Source organism: Apium graveolens, chromosome 4, assembly GCF_009905375.1.
Source record: "Apium graveolens cultivar Ventura chromosome 4, ASM990537v1, whole genome shotgun sequence".
Lineage (NCBI taxonomy): Eukaryota > Viridiplantae > Streptophyta > Magnoliopsida > Apiales > Apiaceae > Apium > Apium graveolens.
In genome coordinates this window covers 242398498-242418328 of record NC_133650.1, presented here as the reverse complement: position 1 = coordinate 242418328, position 19831 = coordinate 242398498, and the positions used below count along the sequence as shown (strand labels likewise).

General features: G+C 33.1%; 1 protein-coding gene and 1 long non-coding RNA gene across 2 annotated transcripts; both read left to right on the top strand.

Annotated features, from left to right (window-relative positions):
- The first annotated feature begins 9197 nt into the window (after positions 1-9197).
- Positions 9198-10899, top strand: LOC141717077 (uncharacterized). Its single transcript, XR_012573515.1, has 3 exons — positions 9198-9292; positions 10148-10349; positions 10674-10899. It is a non-coding gene; the product is annotated as an uncharacterized LOC141717077 (long non-coding RNA).
- Positions 10900-15285: 4386 nt separating this feature from the next.
- LOC141720756 (dehydration-responsive element-binding protein 1A-like) lies at positions 15286-16633 on the top strand. Its single transcript, XM_074523367.1, has 2 exons — positions 15286-16120; positions 16326-16633. The coding sequence occupies exon 1, from the start codon at positions 15390-15392 to the stop codon at positions 16065-16067; it is 678 nt and encodes a 225-aa protein (XP_074379468.1). The 5' UTR covers positions 15286-15389; the 3' UTR covers positions 16068-16120; positions 16326-16633.
- The last annotated feature ends 3198 nt before the right edge of the window (positions 16634-19831 follow it).

The window sequence follows — 19831 nt, the reverse complement described above, 5'->3', positions numbered from 1 at the left end:
CTCACCCTTGCGTTAGGGACTGCTTTTCGAGGCCTTGGAGCTGATATCCAGTGGCCAGTTTTCGGTGAGGACTCTGCATACCCGCCGCCTGATACTCCACCCACTGAGGGTGATGATGATGATGACTCCGAGTAGGTATACCCTGTGTTCCTTTCTACTACTTTCACTGAGGACAGTGAAGATTTTTAGTTTGGGGGTGGTAGTTAAGGAATATTGTGTGTGTGTCATTTAGTTGCATATTCATGATAGTTTAGTTCATATAGTTGCATAATTTATGCCATATAGTTTTTTTTTGTTATGAATGTCATGTAGCTCATGCATTTACCATGATCCCTTTTACAATGATTTATCGACTGAATTGTGATATTGAAGCGAGTGTAGTGATAGCATTAAAGTGATATTAAGTTGTGTAGGTTGATATGCATGCTAGAAACAATTGTAAGTCCACTAAGTCTTAGAGAATGCGTAAGGGCTAGATTGTTGTTATAATTTGGTTGTTTTCAAGGTCAATCTACTTATTATGCTTAGAATTCGATTATAGGTTCTTAGTGATAAAGGCATGAAAAAAGAAAAAAATTTGGAGAAAAAAAATATGGAAGTTGTTGCTAGTTGTGGCTAGGCATCAAATGGCTAGTAGCCGGCTCGCATATGGTGCGAGTAGTCTAGGGTTGAGCGAGATGGAGAGAAACGCACTTGCTCAGAGAAAAAAAAAATATATATATATATATTTATGCATAATTGATCAAGAGTGGGCTCTTTGGTATTCGAGTTATTAAGTTCTTAGGGGACTTTGTGCCTAGTGACCTAAGGCTTTTAGAGTCTGGGATCCGCTAACCTAACGCTCGTTACATGGATACCATTGTATAAGTCTTTTGTGGACCTCATTCATTGTACGGTCAAATAAGCATTTGAGTTGTAAATAAAAAACACGATTCCGTAATAAGCTCCAGAGTTCTTGTAGTGTTGTATATCACTTTGTGCCTAGAATTTTTTATTCTTTGTATAATCGTAGGATTGCCTTGAGGATAGTCTAGTCATAGTAATTGGTCTAGTTCCGAAGCATATATGTTAAGCATTTGCACACACCACGTTTCTGGCTGTATGTCCGTTTGCATGAATTTATTGATCTTTAGTTGTCTAACTGCATTCGTTGAGATGTGGCAATTTGGTTGGTTAATTGTAGTAAGGGGGATCGCTGTATTTTCATATAGATTGCATTCATGCATGTTTTTATTTGTTTTTGAGTCTGTGACGCTTGAGGGCAAGCATCGATTTAAGTTTGGGGGTGTGATAAGTGGCATTTTATACCACTTAGAACGTCTTAAAATGGCTTAAATTGGTGTCTTGAAATCAAGTATTTTGTGTATTTGATGCGTTTTTCTAGTGTTTATGTATTTCAGGGTTTTAGTTGCATTTCGGGGAAGGAATCATCAAGAATAAGCCTTGGCATGTGTTCACCATTGCGAGAGGAAAGAAACGGGCAGATTACGGCGAAGAAACGGAGAAAAATCAGATATTTTCCAGTAGAGGTCTGAGCGCCCGCTCAGCATTGCTGAGCGGCCGCGCAGGGTCGGGAAAAAAGACTAATTATTTTAGGACTTCTACTTCTGTTTGGTTTCTACTTCTATGAAATCTGAGTTTTATGGGACTATTATATAAGTAGATTTGAGCGTTTTCACAAGTGTGGATTGAAGAAGATTGTGTTTTTACGCAAGAAGCGAAGGAGATAAGGAAGAAGACCGATTTAGCACACCGCAACGAAGAGGAAGCATATCTTCTTGTGATTCTTGTTTCGTTGTAACGTTGGATGCTAGTTTTCTTGCTTTGAACTTATTTACTCTTGTGACGTACTCTGTTTTAATATAATTAGTTTAGTTATTATTTTCTTGTGTTTGTTTATCATGATTTCATATGAACCCATGATGACGATAAGTACTATTATGGGCTAATCGTGATCATGGGGTTGCAACGGATTTATTATGGAATTCTTTAGTTAATCGTTTAATACTTTAGTGTGTGATGATTGCATGATATCTAGTATTGGTTGTGTGTATTCGTCTTATGTGCGTCGCGAACATATAAGATAGGGTGTTAATCTCTTGTGAAGCGACGGTGGATCTTGAGATTTAGAACTTGCCATGCTAGCATAGGTTCATGTACGTTGTGCATGATTAGTGGGTAACTCTAACAGTTTTATTTGCCCTATGTAATCAAAAGGAATAACTTGTGCTTAAATCGTTGGGTTGTCAATTTCTGTAGACATATGGGAACTCAACATAATTGATGACTATTCAACTTCTATCTTAATTGTGGATGATTGGTAGAATGGTATTAGTACAATGAAAGTTGGCTTTTATCAGTTTCGTGTTATTCGATTAATATCATCAATGTCACATGCTAAAGGTAATAACAATGGCTATAGAAGGAAGTAATAATGAAGTTGTGATCTCATGAGTGTTTATTTATTGATAAATTGAAGTGTTAGTTAAGTGATTAATTAAGTAGTTAATTATAGTTAATATTTAATCAACAATTTTAACTGTTAGTGTCTTAACATTGAGAAGTAATCATACATTGGTGAGTGAGTTTAATTAGACAATAATTTAGTCTGAGTCTCTGAGGGAACGAACTAGAAAATATTCTATATTACTTGCGAACGCGTATACTTGCGTGAATATTAGCGTGTGTTTTCGCCCTAACAACACCATAGAGCCTTTCCAAAGAAATCTCACTCAGATCTCTTGCTTCTCTTATGGCAGTGATTCTATGTTTGAGATGAGTTGGCAGTGTTAAAAGGAACTTTTTATTGACCTCCCTGATTAAATAGTATTTACCATTAATGTTCAGGTTGTTGATCAATGCATTGTTTCCCTCTCAAACACTTCAGTGATTCCTTCTCCTGGATTGGATTTAAAGTATTCATACTCAGAGGTTAGGATTTCTAACTTGTTCTCCCTAACTTCCTCTGTGCCTTCATTAATCACCTCAATAGTTTCCCAGATGTGTTTGGAATCTTTACAGTTCATCACATGTCTATTCATCATGGGATCAAGGGAATCTACTAAAATTAATTGAAGGCTAGCATCCAGGGAGGCTTCTTCTTTTTCAGCAGGAGAAAAATCCTCATGATTCTTTACATAAGTTCTAGCTTTGGTAATCACCACATCATTTTCTATTACCTCTGGTTCAATAACCATCAGAATTTTTGGACCCTTCTTTAACACTTCCAGATATTTGGGATTTGCAACTTGTAAAAACAATAGCATCTTCTTCTTCCACATAACATAATTTTCTTTATCGAATAGTGGGATTTTAACAGTTCCAACTTTTTGTGTAGTCATTATGAATTTTTGAGTAAATAAAAATTCAAGGAGTGAAAGAATCACAAAAATCTAGGATCTTGATTTGTTCGTTAATCAGAAGGCTCTGATACCAATTGTTAGGTCTCAATATATTTGTAGAAGGGGGGTTGAATACAAACAATACCGTTTAATCGAATTAAAATGCGGAATAAAAAAGTGAAACAAAATTCAAGTTAAATAAAACTATTATTAAACTTGAAAGGTTTTACAACAACGGTATCTTTTACAAGGGATTAATAATAAATTATTCCAAATCTAGAATAAATTCGACATGAACTTTTTCTATTTTTGAAATAAAAAAGATCAAATGCTAAAGCAATTTGAGATTAATTTCTAGGGATTTTGATACGCTAGATAGTTACACAAGAACAAGAAAAGGATTTCTAGTGGATTAGATTTAACAATGAATACTAGAAATAAATGATCTGAGAAATTGCAATAAGTTATCTGCTGTTTTCTTGGTTCTGTGTTCTTCTGTTAATTTGATATTCAATGCTCTGTTGAAAAACAAACAGCTGCTGCTCTTTATATTCAATCCTGTGTTTTTAATTGGCAAGACAATCCTTTTAGCTCAGCAAGACAATCCTTTTAGCTGGTAGAACTTTCGGTAGAACAATCTAACTGAACTTGTAAGACTTTCGGTAGGACAATCTAAATGAACTTGTAAGACTTTCGGTATGACAATCCAATTGTCATACCAATTCAAATATTTGTCTTGCTGAATTAATTTTGAATATTAATTCAAAATCACTTCTGAAAAATGCATAATATTAATTCAGAATTAATTAACCAATTAATTCAATTAATCAATAAATTAATCTTTGCAGATATAATTTATTTTCTTAATTAAATTATATGACTTAATTAATTAATTAGAGAATTAATATTAATCTTGAACAACAACCACTCTTCTGACAATCTTCTGAAAATCACTGAATCCATTTCACCACTTCAATGTTGACACTCGATGTACTGTCTGGTTCATGAATGACTAACTTCTGTGATGTTTCTTCATGTCTTGTTTTTCTTCAGATTAAATCCCTGTAATCAATTGATACCCTGACGAGATCTCTATCACTTAATTTAATCCACAATCTTGATTTATATCACTGAGGCTTGATCAATTTCTTGAGCTTCTTCCAGTGAATTAAGTCCTCAAGTCTGTAGACGAACAATGTTACTTAATCCTTTGACATATGTTACTTTGAGAGATCTCTCTGACGATAGAACCACTATTTACTTGTTACATCCTTATTTGAGTTGAGTTAAATCCTCGAATAAACAAATAGGCTATGACATATGCCTTTCAGATACTCGTCCCCCCGGGTATTGATTATATCGATTAAAGAAGAGTACCTTGATCGAATGGGGAATTCACTTGATTTTTTAGCCACGTTCATTTTGGCCATGCGAAGTGATTTCTTGTCTGCCATCTGAGAAATACAAGAAAGAAAATGGTGAATATATGCATGAAAAGTGCAAAAAAAACCCAGAATTGATGAAGATATTCATCGAAAAAATGAAGTATCTATGAAGATATTCATCGAAAAACCGAGAAAAAGGCAAAAAAACTGGAAAAGTATGAAGGATGCAATAAACATACCTGAAGAAGATATGAAGGCTTGAATATTTCTCCGGAAAACAGAACAGACTGAGCGCTGGAAATTACGGAGGGAAAACTAAAGAAAGCTGGAAAATACAGAGAGTTTTTGGAGACACTTTTGTGGAATGAGAAGTGAGAAAGAAATGATCCACTTACTCTAATATATAGGAGGTTTCAGGGAGATGATGAGTTAAAAAGCCCATAAAGCTAAAGGCCCAAAAGTTAAAGCCCAACTTCTGGAAAGTTCTCGAAGTTTCCAAAGGAAACAACTAATGGACTATGGGCCTAATCCACGTTGACTTTGGAAAATAAGCCCATTGGCCCAATCCAAGTTGAATTTGGAAAAATAAGCCCGCAGGCCCAAATAAAATTTACAAATTAGAAGTCTAAACAAATTATGCTTGAAAGGAAGAAAACATGACCAGGATTGAGGTCATTTTTCAGGTCATAGATTCTAGTCAAAAAACTTCGACTAAAGGCCCTAGAATGGACCATGTATTCGACCAGGATTGAGGTTATGAATTCTAGTCGAAAAACTTCGACTAAAGGCCCAGAATGGACCATGTACTCGACCAGAATTGAGGTCGTGTTTCAGGTCATGGATTCTAGTAAAAAAAACTTCGACTAGAGGCCCCTGAATGGACCATGTATTCGGCCAGGATTGAGGTCGTGTTTCAGGTCATGGGTTCTAGTAGAAAAACTTCGACTAGAGGCCCTAAAATAGACCATTAATTCGACCAAAACTGAGGTCAAAATCCATGAAAAGTTGTTAATGGAACTTTGACCTGCATCCTAGTTGAATTCCAGGTCGTGGATCCTGGTCGATAAACTTCGCCTAGACTACAAGAATTGAACCATAAGCTTGACCAGGGTTAAGGTTGAAATCCAAGTTAACGTTCCTGGTCAAAATGTTTTGACTAGGATATAACAGCTGACGAAATTCTTCAACTAGGCTACAGGATTTGGCAGAAATTTCGACTAGGATCCTAGTCAAAAAAATTTCAACCAGGATCCTGGTCGAAAATAGCTGAAAATTTGAAAAAAATCTTGAAAATTATGGAGTTAAAAAAGTTATTCTTGAAAATTACTATTCAAGGCATAAATCGATTCAAGGCATATTCTAACAAATGAAGTATGTAAGGAAAATGCGTATAAAAAAATTTCAGAAAATAGTTTGAAGCCTCGAGAATGGCAAATCGTTGTAAATGTGTAGGTCGCTCTACACATTACGATAAAATTGATACCCTGCAAGGGCAAAACAAAAACTTAACTTCTACCAAATCTTATATGTTTTCCTAAAAGTTGGGGGAAATAAAAATAATCCTAATTGCGTAATAAATAAGCGCATTAATTATGCATGATTTGGTCCAAAGACAAAGCCCAGTTATTAAGGCCCAACAATTAATATGTCATTATTTGGGCTCAAAGGACCCGCAAACCAGTGATTTATTATTAAATTCGTAGGCCTTATATCAACCCAAGTTGTGATTGAGAAAACATGTTCAAATCAAAATCAAACTCTCAAAAGAGTAGTCATCAAGCCACAAAGTCCTATAAGGAAGCAAATTCTTAAATTCTAGGACTCCAAAGTCTATTCTAAATCTGAGATTTGCCCACTAAGTCTCCTAACCCTAATCCGATTCAGGGCATCATATGCCTATATAAGGGGCCTCACCCCACAAATCAGAACTACGTTTTTGGCTTGATCCTTGGCATACAGCAAGGTACATAGGCATCTTATGACGGCAGATTGAGTCACGAAACACGAGAACAGTCGAATAGAGCCTTGAGCTCACGAACCCTAGTCTTAAATACAACATTAAATTCACCCTAGTTTTTTTACCTATAACAGTTTATATTTTTAAATTATATTTATTTGTTAATGATATATGTAAATATAATATATATATATTACATAATATATTTTTTATTTATTAATATATTATAATAATCGATTTGGTTTCAATTTTTTCGGTTTGGTTTAACTCTAAAACCGGAACTGGACTATTAGTAACGGTTTGGTTTTTCGATTTCTCGGTTGTAAATCACTCTAGGGAGATGCACTTAAGACTGCGGCCTGCATACTAAGTAGCACAACAACTATTAGTTGATATTTTGTTGGGTATCCTGAGAAAACAAAGGGTTTCATGTTTTATGATCCTTTGATAAAGTCCTTTTTTCTAAATGAGAAATAATAGATTTCTTTAGGATGTTGAGTTTGAGGGGGAAGATAAAGTTATGCATTTTTCTTTGAGGAAGAATCAGTTTCTTTACCTCATATCGTTAGAGACAACAATGTGAATATACTTATACACTTTCCTACTCAAAATCAGGATGATTTTCAAGTAGACCAAACTCAACAACCTCAAGATAAAGTGCCACTTAGGCGATCCACTAGTGATAGAAGGAGTACAATTTTAGGTGATTCTATTGTATTTCTTCAAGGGTAAGAGGTTGACATAAGGGTAATGGAAGATGACTTAGTCAACTTTCAACAAGTCAAACGAAGTGCTAATTATCAAAAGTGGATTGATTTCATGAATGATGAGATAAAATCTATAAAGAACAGTGATGTTTGGGATCTTATCAAGTTGCGTGAAAGTGCGAAACCTACTGTTTGTAAATGGATATTTGAAACCAAAAAAGATTTTAAGGGTAATATTAAAAGATATAAAGCACATCTAGTCGCAAAGAGTTTTACTCGTAAAGAAGGCATTAACTATAAAGAGAGGATTTACAAGTTTTTCATATGTGGAATCGTAAATTTCATCTAACTATTGTCTTATACGGTTTTGAGTCCAATGATGTTGAAAACTGTATATATCACAAGTTCAGTGGAAGTAAATTTATATTCTTGGTGCTTAATGTCGATGATATACTATTTGCTTGTAACGATATAGGCTTATTGTATGAAACCAAGAGATTTCTCATTAAATCATTTAAGATGAAGGATCTTGGTAAAGCCTCTTTTGTATTAGGAATTAAGATACATCGAGATCGTTCTCGAGGTATCTTTGGATTATCACAAAAGAGCTATATCTATAAGGTGCTTGCTAAGTTCGGCATGAAAGATTGCACAAATAAATACTCAAGTTGCTAAGAAAGACAAGTTTAGTCTTAAACAGTGCCCTAAGAATGATGTTAAAGGAAAGAAGATGCACAACGTTTCTACATTTCAGCTATTAAGAGTCTTACGTATGCTCAAATTAGTACCCTTCCAGATTTGGCATTTATTATGGGTATGTTAAGTAGATATTCGAGTAAACCCAGAATTAATCATTGGATCGTAATTTACAGATTTATGAGGTACTTGCAAGAAATAAAAATTTTGCTTGCTCGTTTATCAAAAATTGGAAATTTTGAAGATCATTATGTATTCCGTTTTTTGATTCTGTTGTGTAGATACAACAAATCTACTTATGGTTATGTCTTTTAATGTCAAAATATGTTGACATTAAATATCCAGTTATTATAGAGAGATTGTAAAATAAGGTAGTGTTTATTGAGTATATAAGAACAAATTTTATGCTAGCAGACCCATTAATTAAAGTTTTGACACCTAAGGTCTTTCATGGGCATACTACTCATGTGGGTATTGTCTCGTTGGAGGATCTTCAGTTTTAGTGGGAGTTTTTTGTTTCATTCTTATATACGGTACTCAATTCTATGTTGTCACTATTGTAATGCATTATATGTTTTGAGTTTCTACAAAATGAAGTTAAGTTTTTTTTCTCTCTAATACTCTAAATGAGTTTTATCTCTCAATTGTGGTTTTGACATAAAATTAAAAGTACACAGATTGATCTCACTAAAGTATTAAGGACCAATTGAAAAAAGGCATGATTGAGATCACATTGCATGTAATTTTCACTACACCATAGAATTGTTATAGCAACCACATTTTTAAAAATTTGAGAAATGATGTTGCAATTGGTAGACCATTGTATATATATTTCAAGGATTTTTAAAATCATTGCAATTGAAGTGCAAAAATTGAAAAAAGTTAAAAATTTGTTCTCTATTGTAACAAGAATTTTTATGCGTTGCGGTACATCTAAAATATTTGGCCAAATAAGTGGCGGGCTTCTAAATTAATGCTAGGCGGGATTTTACTAAACAATTTACTGGGCTTCCAAAAACAAAAAAAAAAAAGAAAAAAGGAAAAAAAAGATACACAAACACTACAATCTGACATAACATATTCAGACAAAATATACCCACGTCGCGAGAGAAGCAAGGGAAGAGATACACAACAGCTACAACACTGAAAAATATGAGAAATCTGAAGTTGATAACAAAGCTCGAAGAAGTTTGAAGCTCCAAAAAGGTAAAACACGGATCCTTGCTTCAAATATTTTTTCCCAAATCAATTATAAGTTTGATTACAAAATATTCTGTGATTGTTCTTCTTTTTAAATCTTAATCGAGTATGTTTTATATGTTCAATCTTGTTTCTTGTTCTCAAATACAATTTAATCGATTGTGCATGTTTTTTTTATTTTAGTTATTTTATTTAATCGATTGTGTATAATTTTAATTAGGGATTTTGTTTGTGATTAGTGTATGAGTACTGACTTTGTTGTTATGGGTTTCCAATTAATTTGGGATTTTATTAAATATAGTTTATAACTATGAGATCTGAATGTTTAGGCTTGGTGCACATAAGCTTGTATTGATAAAATCTCATTTTATAAATGAGATTTTATAATTATAATACATATTACTAGTATTATTATTGGTTTTGGTGATTTGATTTGATTGACTTCATCCAACTTTATTTTCTTTTTCGTATGTAGATATGCTGGTAAAGACATACAACATCTCTTCACTCTTATTGAAGTGTTGAACACATACAAACACACACTCTCTTGTAACATAACAGCTGCCAAGTTACAATTATTGCCTGTTGGGTTGTGTTTGTTATTTTCTCTCTTTATTTTTCTTTCATGATCTTAGAAGATTATTTTTTTGAAATTAATGTTTATGTGTTCAGAATAGTTATTGTCGGAAATGGAAGCAAGTGCAGGTTTAGTAGCTGGCTCTCACAACCGCAATAAGCTTGTTATCATCTGCCATGATGACACTGAAGCTACTGCAAGTTTTTAACTGTAATTACTATTAGACACAGTTCTAGTTATTATTGTTTCATTATTGATTGTGTCTCACTTTCTTTGAATTGCAGAGAAAGACTTCCCAGAAAAAAGTTGGCAGGCTAAAGATCTGTCAAATTTGTGGTGATGGTGTGGGCTTGATGGCTGCTAGAGGGTTGTTTGTGGCTTGTAATGAATATGCCTTTCCAATTTGCCGGACTTGCTATGAGTATGAGCGTCGTGAAGGCAACCAACTTTGTCCTCAGTGCAAAACTGGATTCAAACGTCTCAAGGGTAAAACTATATTATGTATAAAAATTAAAATAGCAAGGGTGACAGGGTCGTGTTTTTCTAGTACAATTCTGAGGTTTAAATGGTGTTCATGTTGTGAGATTATAATATTTAATGAAATTTATGGAATAATTCCAGGCTTTGAGGTGTAGACAATGACCCTTGATGATATTACAGTTTACACCATTTTCTACATCATCTTATAAAAACTAAATATGGAAACTTTAAACTTGGCATGTAGATAATTCAGTTTCTAAATATGCAGTTTGCTTATCTCTATTTAAGAACAATTAAAGGGGGGTTATTAATAAAAATCAATTTCTGCAGGGTGTGCAAAAGTTGAAGGGGAAGAAGAAGAGGATGATGATGATGTAGACAATGAATTTAATTTTTATGAAGGTGAAGGGGAGGGCATTTATCCTGCTATTATCGTGTCTAGATTTGGTCATTTATCCTAATACTATGTTGTTTAGAAGTCTGATCTTGCTATTAATATGTTATATGTGAATTTTGTTATGTTCTATAAAAATGAAGTTTATCTAATAGGTTGTATCTAATTTGGTTATTACTTGTTTCAGAGTCTGCTATTACTGGTCCGAGTGGGAATGAGTGTGTTGACTTGTAGCCTAGGATTGTCAGTGGTGCTAATGCTATTGTCTAGAGTTCTATAGTTTATCTTCATGGATTGGTTATGAATTTTGTATTCATGTCAGTTTATTAGACTTATAAGATTGATGTACGATGTTTATTTGTTTTGAGTTGAACAACCTTTACAGTTATGTATTACTTTATACATAAGTTGATGTTAGTTTTGTTTTACGTATCTGCAATAAGCTGCGTTTGGGTTTTATGTATATGTTTTTTTTAATTTACTTATGCCTATGTGCCAATACTTCCTAGCTAACAAATTTAAATGCCTTTATTTTTATTTAAATTATATACCAGGTTATTGAAAGCAAGGGAAATTGCATGTATGATCATGAATCATGTTGTGAACTTTGTACATAAATTGTTGACTGACTTCTTGATTTTTTGAAAATATAGGGATCCAGCTAAGACGCAATGAAAAGAAGAGAAAAAAATTGTTTTAGTAAATGACTGCTTGACTGGTGACCCTTTGGTCCATGAATTATCCATGAGTCAAGTCTTGTTGCTTGTGTTTATCACATAATATATGCTCATTTTGTCCCCCCCTCTTTATACTGATGTTCAGATTGACATTGTTATAGGACATGAACTCTGTATGCTCCAATGGCTGTAGAATTGCAAAGTGCATGAAAGAGTATTTCTTTTACAAACATTGATAATTGACCTATTCTTTGGGAATAGTGATATGATAGGTGCATAGTGTATCATAGAACAAATTTAATCCATGATCTCATTTTTTCCAATCTGAATTAGTATTTGGTAGACTTGGACGGGTTTGAGAGGATTGCTAAGACTGGAGCTGGAGGAGTCTGGTTGAAGGAAGGAAAATACATAAAAGAGCTTAATGGTTCTTGGAAATGGTATTAATAAATTAAGTGATAGCACAAAACAAAGGTATGTATCAACATATGTTGTTAGTTAGTACAAGGTTCAACAATTTGTAAATGGTTTACAAACCTGTGCACGGGACACATTCCTTATCAGACATTAAGCTTACATATTTGAGTTCGTGTTTGTAGGACATGTTCCCCGCCATAAGATTGCTGCTACTAACTTGAACGAGGAGACAGAGGAGCTTGCCTACCCTCCTATATATGATATCTCCGGATGAATTTGGCAAGAAAATAGAATAACTTAGTAGATAAAAGATATTTGGAAGCGAAGAAGCTAAATGAAGATTACTATTAGTTTTGTTTATTACTTAATTTGGTGTAGCTATTTGCACTTTTGTATTAGCGTTCCTTTATTGAATTCATTTTCTATTAGACTTAAATTATGATGTTTGTTGATGATGTTGGGACAGAGTGGGAGCTGCTTTTGAATTGGTCATAGTACCTTTGAATGAAATTGCTTGGTTTTGTGGCATAAAAAATGCCTGGCTTGCTTATTTACAATAAAATCCAACCGTTTTTAAAAAAAAATATTGTTGCAATTGTATCCAAATATGTTGCTATTAACAATTACATTAGCTATAAAATATTGCAATTTGTTCAAAAATGTCGCAACATTTGTCAAATTTTACCTTAAACTTCATTGCAATTGGACCAAATAATGTTACCTTAAGATGGTTATTTTGCTGACGAAAACAGCTATTACAATGATTTAACTGTATTGTTGTAAAATAAATTTTGTTGCTAAATATTGTCTACTGTAATGAGATTGTGTTGTTGTTATACATGCCTTAAAACGTTGCTATAGGACCTCTATTGCATCACCACCGGATGCAACACCAAAATTTTCCATATTTGTTGCCATATTTTCTACTGCAACATAAAAAGCGCTTTAGGCAATAAATTTTTGTTGTTGCTATATCATTATATGGTGTAGTGTTTCAGTTACACATCCATACTTGATTTATGTCATTGAATATATTTATGTGGTGATCATTGAGTATCAAGTTACGACAATGTGACGAAGGCCGCTTTGGTTTCATGTTTATACATGAGATGTACCAGATTGACCAAGGAAGATGTTTTTAAAGAATAAACAATTTTGTGTACAAATAAGGTTGTTGAATGAAATTGTTATTTTGGAATAATTTGTAGCCCAAGTGGGAGATTGTTAGAATATTGTATAATATTCATAATATATGGGCATACAGATTAAATACAATTATATTTAATATTTATTATATATTTGGACTAATTAACTAGTCTAAAATAAAAGGACCAATAACATCTTATGAGATTTGTAATGTGTAGTATCGAATAGGAGTCTGATTAAGATTAACGGGGTCTAATTGGGCTATTATATAAAGAACATAAGAGGATCTTGGTCCCCGATACTATTCGCAACATCTACTGCTTTATTCCCATCAGTTTGAGTGAGATACAACTAGCTAGAGGCTGAATCAAGTATGTGGAAGATTAAGTACCACAATCCGTATTCATATTCACCGTCATGGAATCAGGTACGTTTTTGTATTACAAATTATTATGTAACCTTAATGATATCGTATAATATGATCGTAATTATTTATTTAGATCTAACAAGTCAAATTAGGGTTAGCACATTGAGGACGCCAATTGATTGATTTGCTGTTGAACACAAATATATGTACACATGTAATCAGAAAGCAGGCAGTTGTATTTATAAGATAAATATCTATAAACATGAATTAACATGTAAGAACTAGTAGGCAGTCATATTTAAAACAAGAAAGTGAAATAGATAAGATGTCGCGCACGTAAAACTTTGTTAAACAATTTATCGTCTTGATTTCTTTTTAGAGGATCAGAGAGATGCCTTCAGATAATAAATTTATGCGTTAAAATTTGTCAGTAATTGAACAATATTCGATTTGAAACAAAATTAAAACATTTTATACCATTTCTCCCAAAAATGTCATGAATACTACGAAGTTTCGAGCTACGGTACGGAGAAACCAAATACTGGATATTTAGAACAGTGGATAATTCGATAAAACGTATGCCATACTGTCATCATACTAGGCAACATACTAGGCAAGAGTCGTGGATAAAAAAGAAAAGAAAGCTATATGTGAATAATGGCCGAGTTAAAATGGTCCCCTCAAGAAAGGTATGTGGGTTACTGTCGGGACAACACTAGGCTCGAGTAGGACCGTGCCCCCAGAACGCGGGGTCCAAATTTGTCCAAGTACAGCGTTAATTAGTGAAATCTAACAAAAGATCTATTGAATATCTTCTCGTTGTCAAATGACTCAAATTGCACTACACAGATTTAAACATGTTCATAATCTTTATTTTAATTTGTGAAAAATGCATATTTAGAAGAGTTACATGGGCAAGTGGTTTATTTTAACGATAAATTTAATAACTTTTAATTAAATCGTGTAATTATAGGTATATTTTTTTATATTTATCTTAAAAAATATTTTTACTCACCGAGGGTAAGTTTCTACGTACTTAATTTATGCTTGTTACATACTTTTAGAGCCTAATAATTTTTTTTGACGTACTATTAATTTCTAATCCTATTAAATATCATGTTCTAATAATACTATAATTTCAAAGGCATTTTAATGTGCGATTAACATGATAGTTCAATTTATAACTTTTCAAATTTGATTTTTATCACAACGTGACCATTTGAAAAGAAAAATATTTGAAGCTACTTTTTCATATATAAGACATTATTCTTTATTTTTCTAAGAAGGTGAAAAAGTGAATTTAATATTATTGTCGGAAGATATATTTTAATATATGAATATTCACATGCATATATAATCACAATGCAGTTTTATTTTTTGGGACAGGCAATCATATTAGAGTTATAATAGACACTGCTAAAAAGATAGTGAAAAAAATTTGTACCTAAAGATTTGAATATGATTGTCTGAATAGTTACTAAAATTTTAAGAAGTGATTTTTAATAATATTTGAAACGTATAAAAAATAAATATGATATTGAATGAAATCTCGATTTTTGAAATATGTAAACTACAATTTCCGTATGATGAAATAGAAAAATTAACACCTGGACGGACGAGGATAATATATTGAATTGAAGACCGTTTCAAAACCTGCCTTATGTTATGATCAGTTAATTTCTCTTTGTCAGATATGAATATATGATATGATTAGTTTGATTACCATATACGGGACAAAACCACATTCATACGGAAATAGCCAAGTTAGGCAAAATGAAAGCCCACGCGGGTTTATACTATGTGGACAATAAACAGGGGGGATCTTGTGGTAGGTTTCGTTTTCGTACGTCACACACGCCCTAGACACGCGTAAGGAACATATTAATGCACATTCTGAATAAATTTTGCCGCTACATATATAGTAGTGATTCACACACACTCACATACACAGATAAGAAAAGAATCTAATAAATAATTTCATACACACTCCCAGCAAGCAGCTGCTCCCTCACTAAGTAATTACTAACTTGTATACATAATATAATATGGACCAAGGTTTCTCTCAGAATCCGTATCCCAGCTTGCTTCAATTTGACGAATCCTCATCCAGCATAGATAGCAAAGCCAGGGGCAACAACACCGACAATGAAAATGATGATAATTCATATGAAGTGGTGTTAGCTTCAACTACTCCTAAGAAACCCTCCGGAAGGAAAAAGTTTCAGGAAACGCGCCACCCGGTTTATAGAGGAGTGAGGCGTAGAAATTCAGGCAAGTGGGTTTGTGAGGTTAGAGAACCTATCAATAACTCTCGAATCTGGCTGGGAACTCATCCTACAGCCGAAATGGCTGCTCGGGCTAGTGATGTTGCAGCAATTGCACTTAGAGGTCGTAATGCCTGCCTTAATTTCGAGGACTCTTTATGGAGGTTATCTGTTCCTGCTTCATCAAGTGTCAAGGACATTCAAATAGCTGCAGCCAAGGCTGCTGAGGCCTTTAGGCCACCAAAAATTGATAATGCAGCGGGGACAAGTCAGCAAACAACACATGTATCGGAAGACGATGATGAGGGGTCTTATATAGATGAAGACGCGATATTTGGGATGCCGGAATTGATTCACAGTATGGCGGAGGGCATGATGCTTCCACCCCCGCAATGTGATGCGGTTGATGACATGGAAGATGCTACTGATGACCTGTCTTTATGGAATTATTCATTTTGATATCCAAGCACGAGTTTTTGATTGGATGTGCCAACTACCCATTATCAATAATGGTAAACTTTAATTATCTGGTTATCAATATGTGTACTATCCCATATAGTATGTGTGTGTGATTGTAGCAAAATAACTTTGGTCTGCCCAATTTTGGTCCGGTACCGGATTACTTTTTCTGGGGGCTATAATCAAAGGAGTACTGGTATTGCTCAAAAAAATTAAAACAATATGTTTGACTTTGATTTCTGCTAAAACAACATGCAGGATTTGGGGGGCCTATATATATATTTCTTGGAAAAATTGGCTTGCAGATCTGTAATGTAAACTGTCATAAAGCACATTTCGATGCCCTCTCCATCCAAGAACAGTTTGCTCATCACAAGTCTACAGCAACGTGGTTCGTTGTGAAGAAAACATCTCAGCAAAATCAGTGCTAGATGAAATTTTCCAAAATTATCTCCATCAAAGAATATTTATTTGGTAATCTTCTGCTGAAATTCATTAATATTCTTTTGGCTTAAAATCTTCAACTCTGTTTTTTTATTATTTTATTTAATGTGGTAACAAAATGTTGATTGCAAATACATCAATAACGAATATTTTCGAGTCACCAATATCCTATTCTATAAAACACCGTAAGAAACAAAGGTTATAAATGACCGTTAAAATATGACTAAAAATGACTGCACAAAGTAGGGATGGCAAAATAATAAACCCGAAATTTTGGATTTACCGAACCCGATTTTTTGGATTTGGATTTGGGTTTAATTTTTAAATTCGAAAATTTTTGGATTTGGATATTAGGTATATCGATCCGAAACCCGATCCGAAATCCGAAACTCTATCTGAACCCGATCCAAACCCGAAATCCGAAAAAAAAACCTGAATTATTATATATATTTTAATTATATATATAATATTAGAATTTTATATATATTAGACATTACAATATTATAAATATATATATATATATATTATAATATACATTATACATATTATTATATAATTTTTAGAACATATATTTTTATATTTATGTTAAAAATTAACTAATTATAAAATTTAATGAAATATAATTATTCAATCATTTAAACGAGTGATAAGTTTTATATGGTTAACAAAATAGCTTTTAGAAATAAATCTAAAAATTGAGTTGATTTTTTAAATATTAGTTATACATATAATAACACAATTAATGATGTGGTGGAGTGGTTGAAGATGACACGTTAAAACTCTTTCTCTACAAGTCGCATGTTCGATCCCAAGCACTTGTAATATCAATAATTATACAAATTTTCAGATTTCGGGTTCGAGTTCGAATATGAATACCCAATTCAAAAAAATTTCGGGTTTCGGGTATACCCGAATCCGATCCGAAATCCGATGGATCGGGTTTGTGTATTTATTTTCGGGTATTTTGCGGGTCGGGTATGGATAAATTTTCGGGTTTGGATATGGATTCTGTTGTATAAGACATGTATGTACCTTAACAAGACTAAGACAATTTGTCAACCCTAAGTAAGTTGTATTGTTATCTAAATTTGTATTTTGTACTTGTAACACTTAAAGTCTGTAAAAATGCAAAGGAGCAGAGTGGAGTCTTTTTCCTGAAACAGTATCAAGCCTAAGAATTCTATCTGGAAGAAGATCAAGGTGATCATGCCTCAGAAGAATTTTGAAGAAGTTTGGAGTTGAATAAATTTGTTTGGTTAAAAATACTCTAAGTCAAGATCTCTACAAGTCACATATTTAATGTTATAGAGAAGTCATTCGAGATCTCCAGAATGGCTTGTAGAGAACTCAGAAAACTTATAGAGAACTCAGAGAGATATCGACAAGTCAAGAAGTCATGAAGGTTGGAGATATCGACAAGTCATTTCTTCACTGGAGAACTCAGAGTTATCGACAAGTCAACATTCATTAGAGAACTCTGAGTTATCGATATGTCAAAATTCACTAGAAAACTCAGAGATATCGAAAAGCTAAAATTCCCTAGAGAACTCTGTGTTAGTCCCTTAACAATATAGCAATAATTACAGAAGGGGAGTTAAATGGAATTCTTGAACCTTTTTCTTAAAATAAAAATGTTCAAACTCGAATATAAATTTAAGTGTATTGATTAGCACAATGCGGAATAAAAACTTAAGTGAACCAAAACACAAGTAATTAAAAACAAGAGTCTTTAAAAATTTTCTGGTGGATTTAAACAATTCCACCAGAGATATATATTATATCGAGAGAACTCTGTGTGCAAGAATGCTCACAGCTGCTTAAAATTATGAACTACCGAGAATACAGAGAAATGCTAATAATCCTGCTTACAAATGTTTCTCACTTTTTGTATCTCATATCTATGTTTTTATTTGCTACTTCTTGGTTTATATATACTAGCATAAATCCCGTGCGATGCACGGGTTTCCATTAATATTTTAAATTTTTATTTATCAAGTTATATTATATTTTTAAAATATTTATATAAATATATAATGATTATAAATTTATAATAAAAATAATAGAATAACATGTGGTCGTAATTTAGTAGAATAAATAGACTATTTCTAGTAGTTTAGCATATATGTAACACTATTATTTATATCTTTTAATAATAGGATAAGTTGTATTCATAGTTTAGTAGGATAAGTATACTATATTTAGTAGTAGTTTAATAATTTAGTAGTTTATTAGATATATAACACTATTTATCTATTTTTGTAATAATAAAAATTAGGGAATTATCGTTGAACCAAACCATTGAACCAAATTATCTCTATTCCGGCTATTATAATATAGTATAGATTACCAAGATTACAAAGTCAAAAGACAGGATCATCATTAAAACTATCGGGTCTAATGCTTTGCTACTTTGTTCTCTATTACCCAGTTAATAGGCTTCCTCATTCCATTTGCATACACTCCGACGCATGTGACCAGTTGTCACTGTCAACTGATATTTGAATTCTTTATCCGTTGAGTACATGATCATCCGTCAACTTTATGATCATCCGTTGATGACTTCATTGATCACCCGTCGACTGCTATATTGAACATCCGTTGATATCTATTTGATCATCCGTCGATGGCTTTGTTAATCATCCGTCGGTAGCTATTTTGGCACTTGACTTCGATTCATTTATGCAGAATTACAAGACATCATCTATGTACAATTAATCAACCTATTCTGCATATCTAATTAAAGTCAACATGACTTATATGCTACTACAGAATTTATACAAAGGTGTATGCAGAAATGTGCTACAGACTCATTATTACATAAGCTACTCACTCGACGGATAATAAGTCATCATCCGTCGGGACTATAATGAGTTATCCATCGGGACTATAATTCTTATCCATCGAGTGCTACATTATTTTACTACGTAAAATCTACTTAGGTATTTTGTTTATGTAATCATCAAGTACACAACATATGCACAACAATCTCCCCCAATTTATGTCTACTGGAATTATAGCCATAAATTAAGAGATACTTGATGATAACAAAATACCCTAAACATACAGCTTTAAAGAAAAGTAGATAATACCGAAAAGTGCTTTAATTAATCAAAATGTACAAAATTTGGCTCACAGTCATTTTCCAAGATGCTCCTCTGGCCTGAGCAGATTTATCTAGTTCCTTGAAGGTCTGGATCTTCTTCCAAGCTTTCTGTTATTTTCATCAATCTGATTTTGGAGCTGCCTGTGGAATTCCAGTTCATCAGATTCTGAAAGATTTAGCTTTCCTTGCATTTCCAAGAGAGTCTCATTGCTAGAGA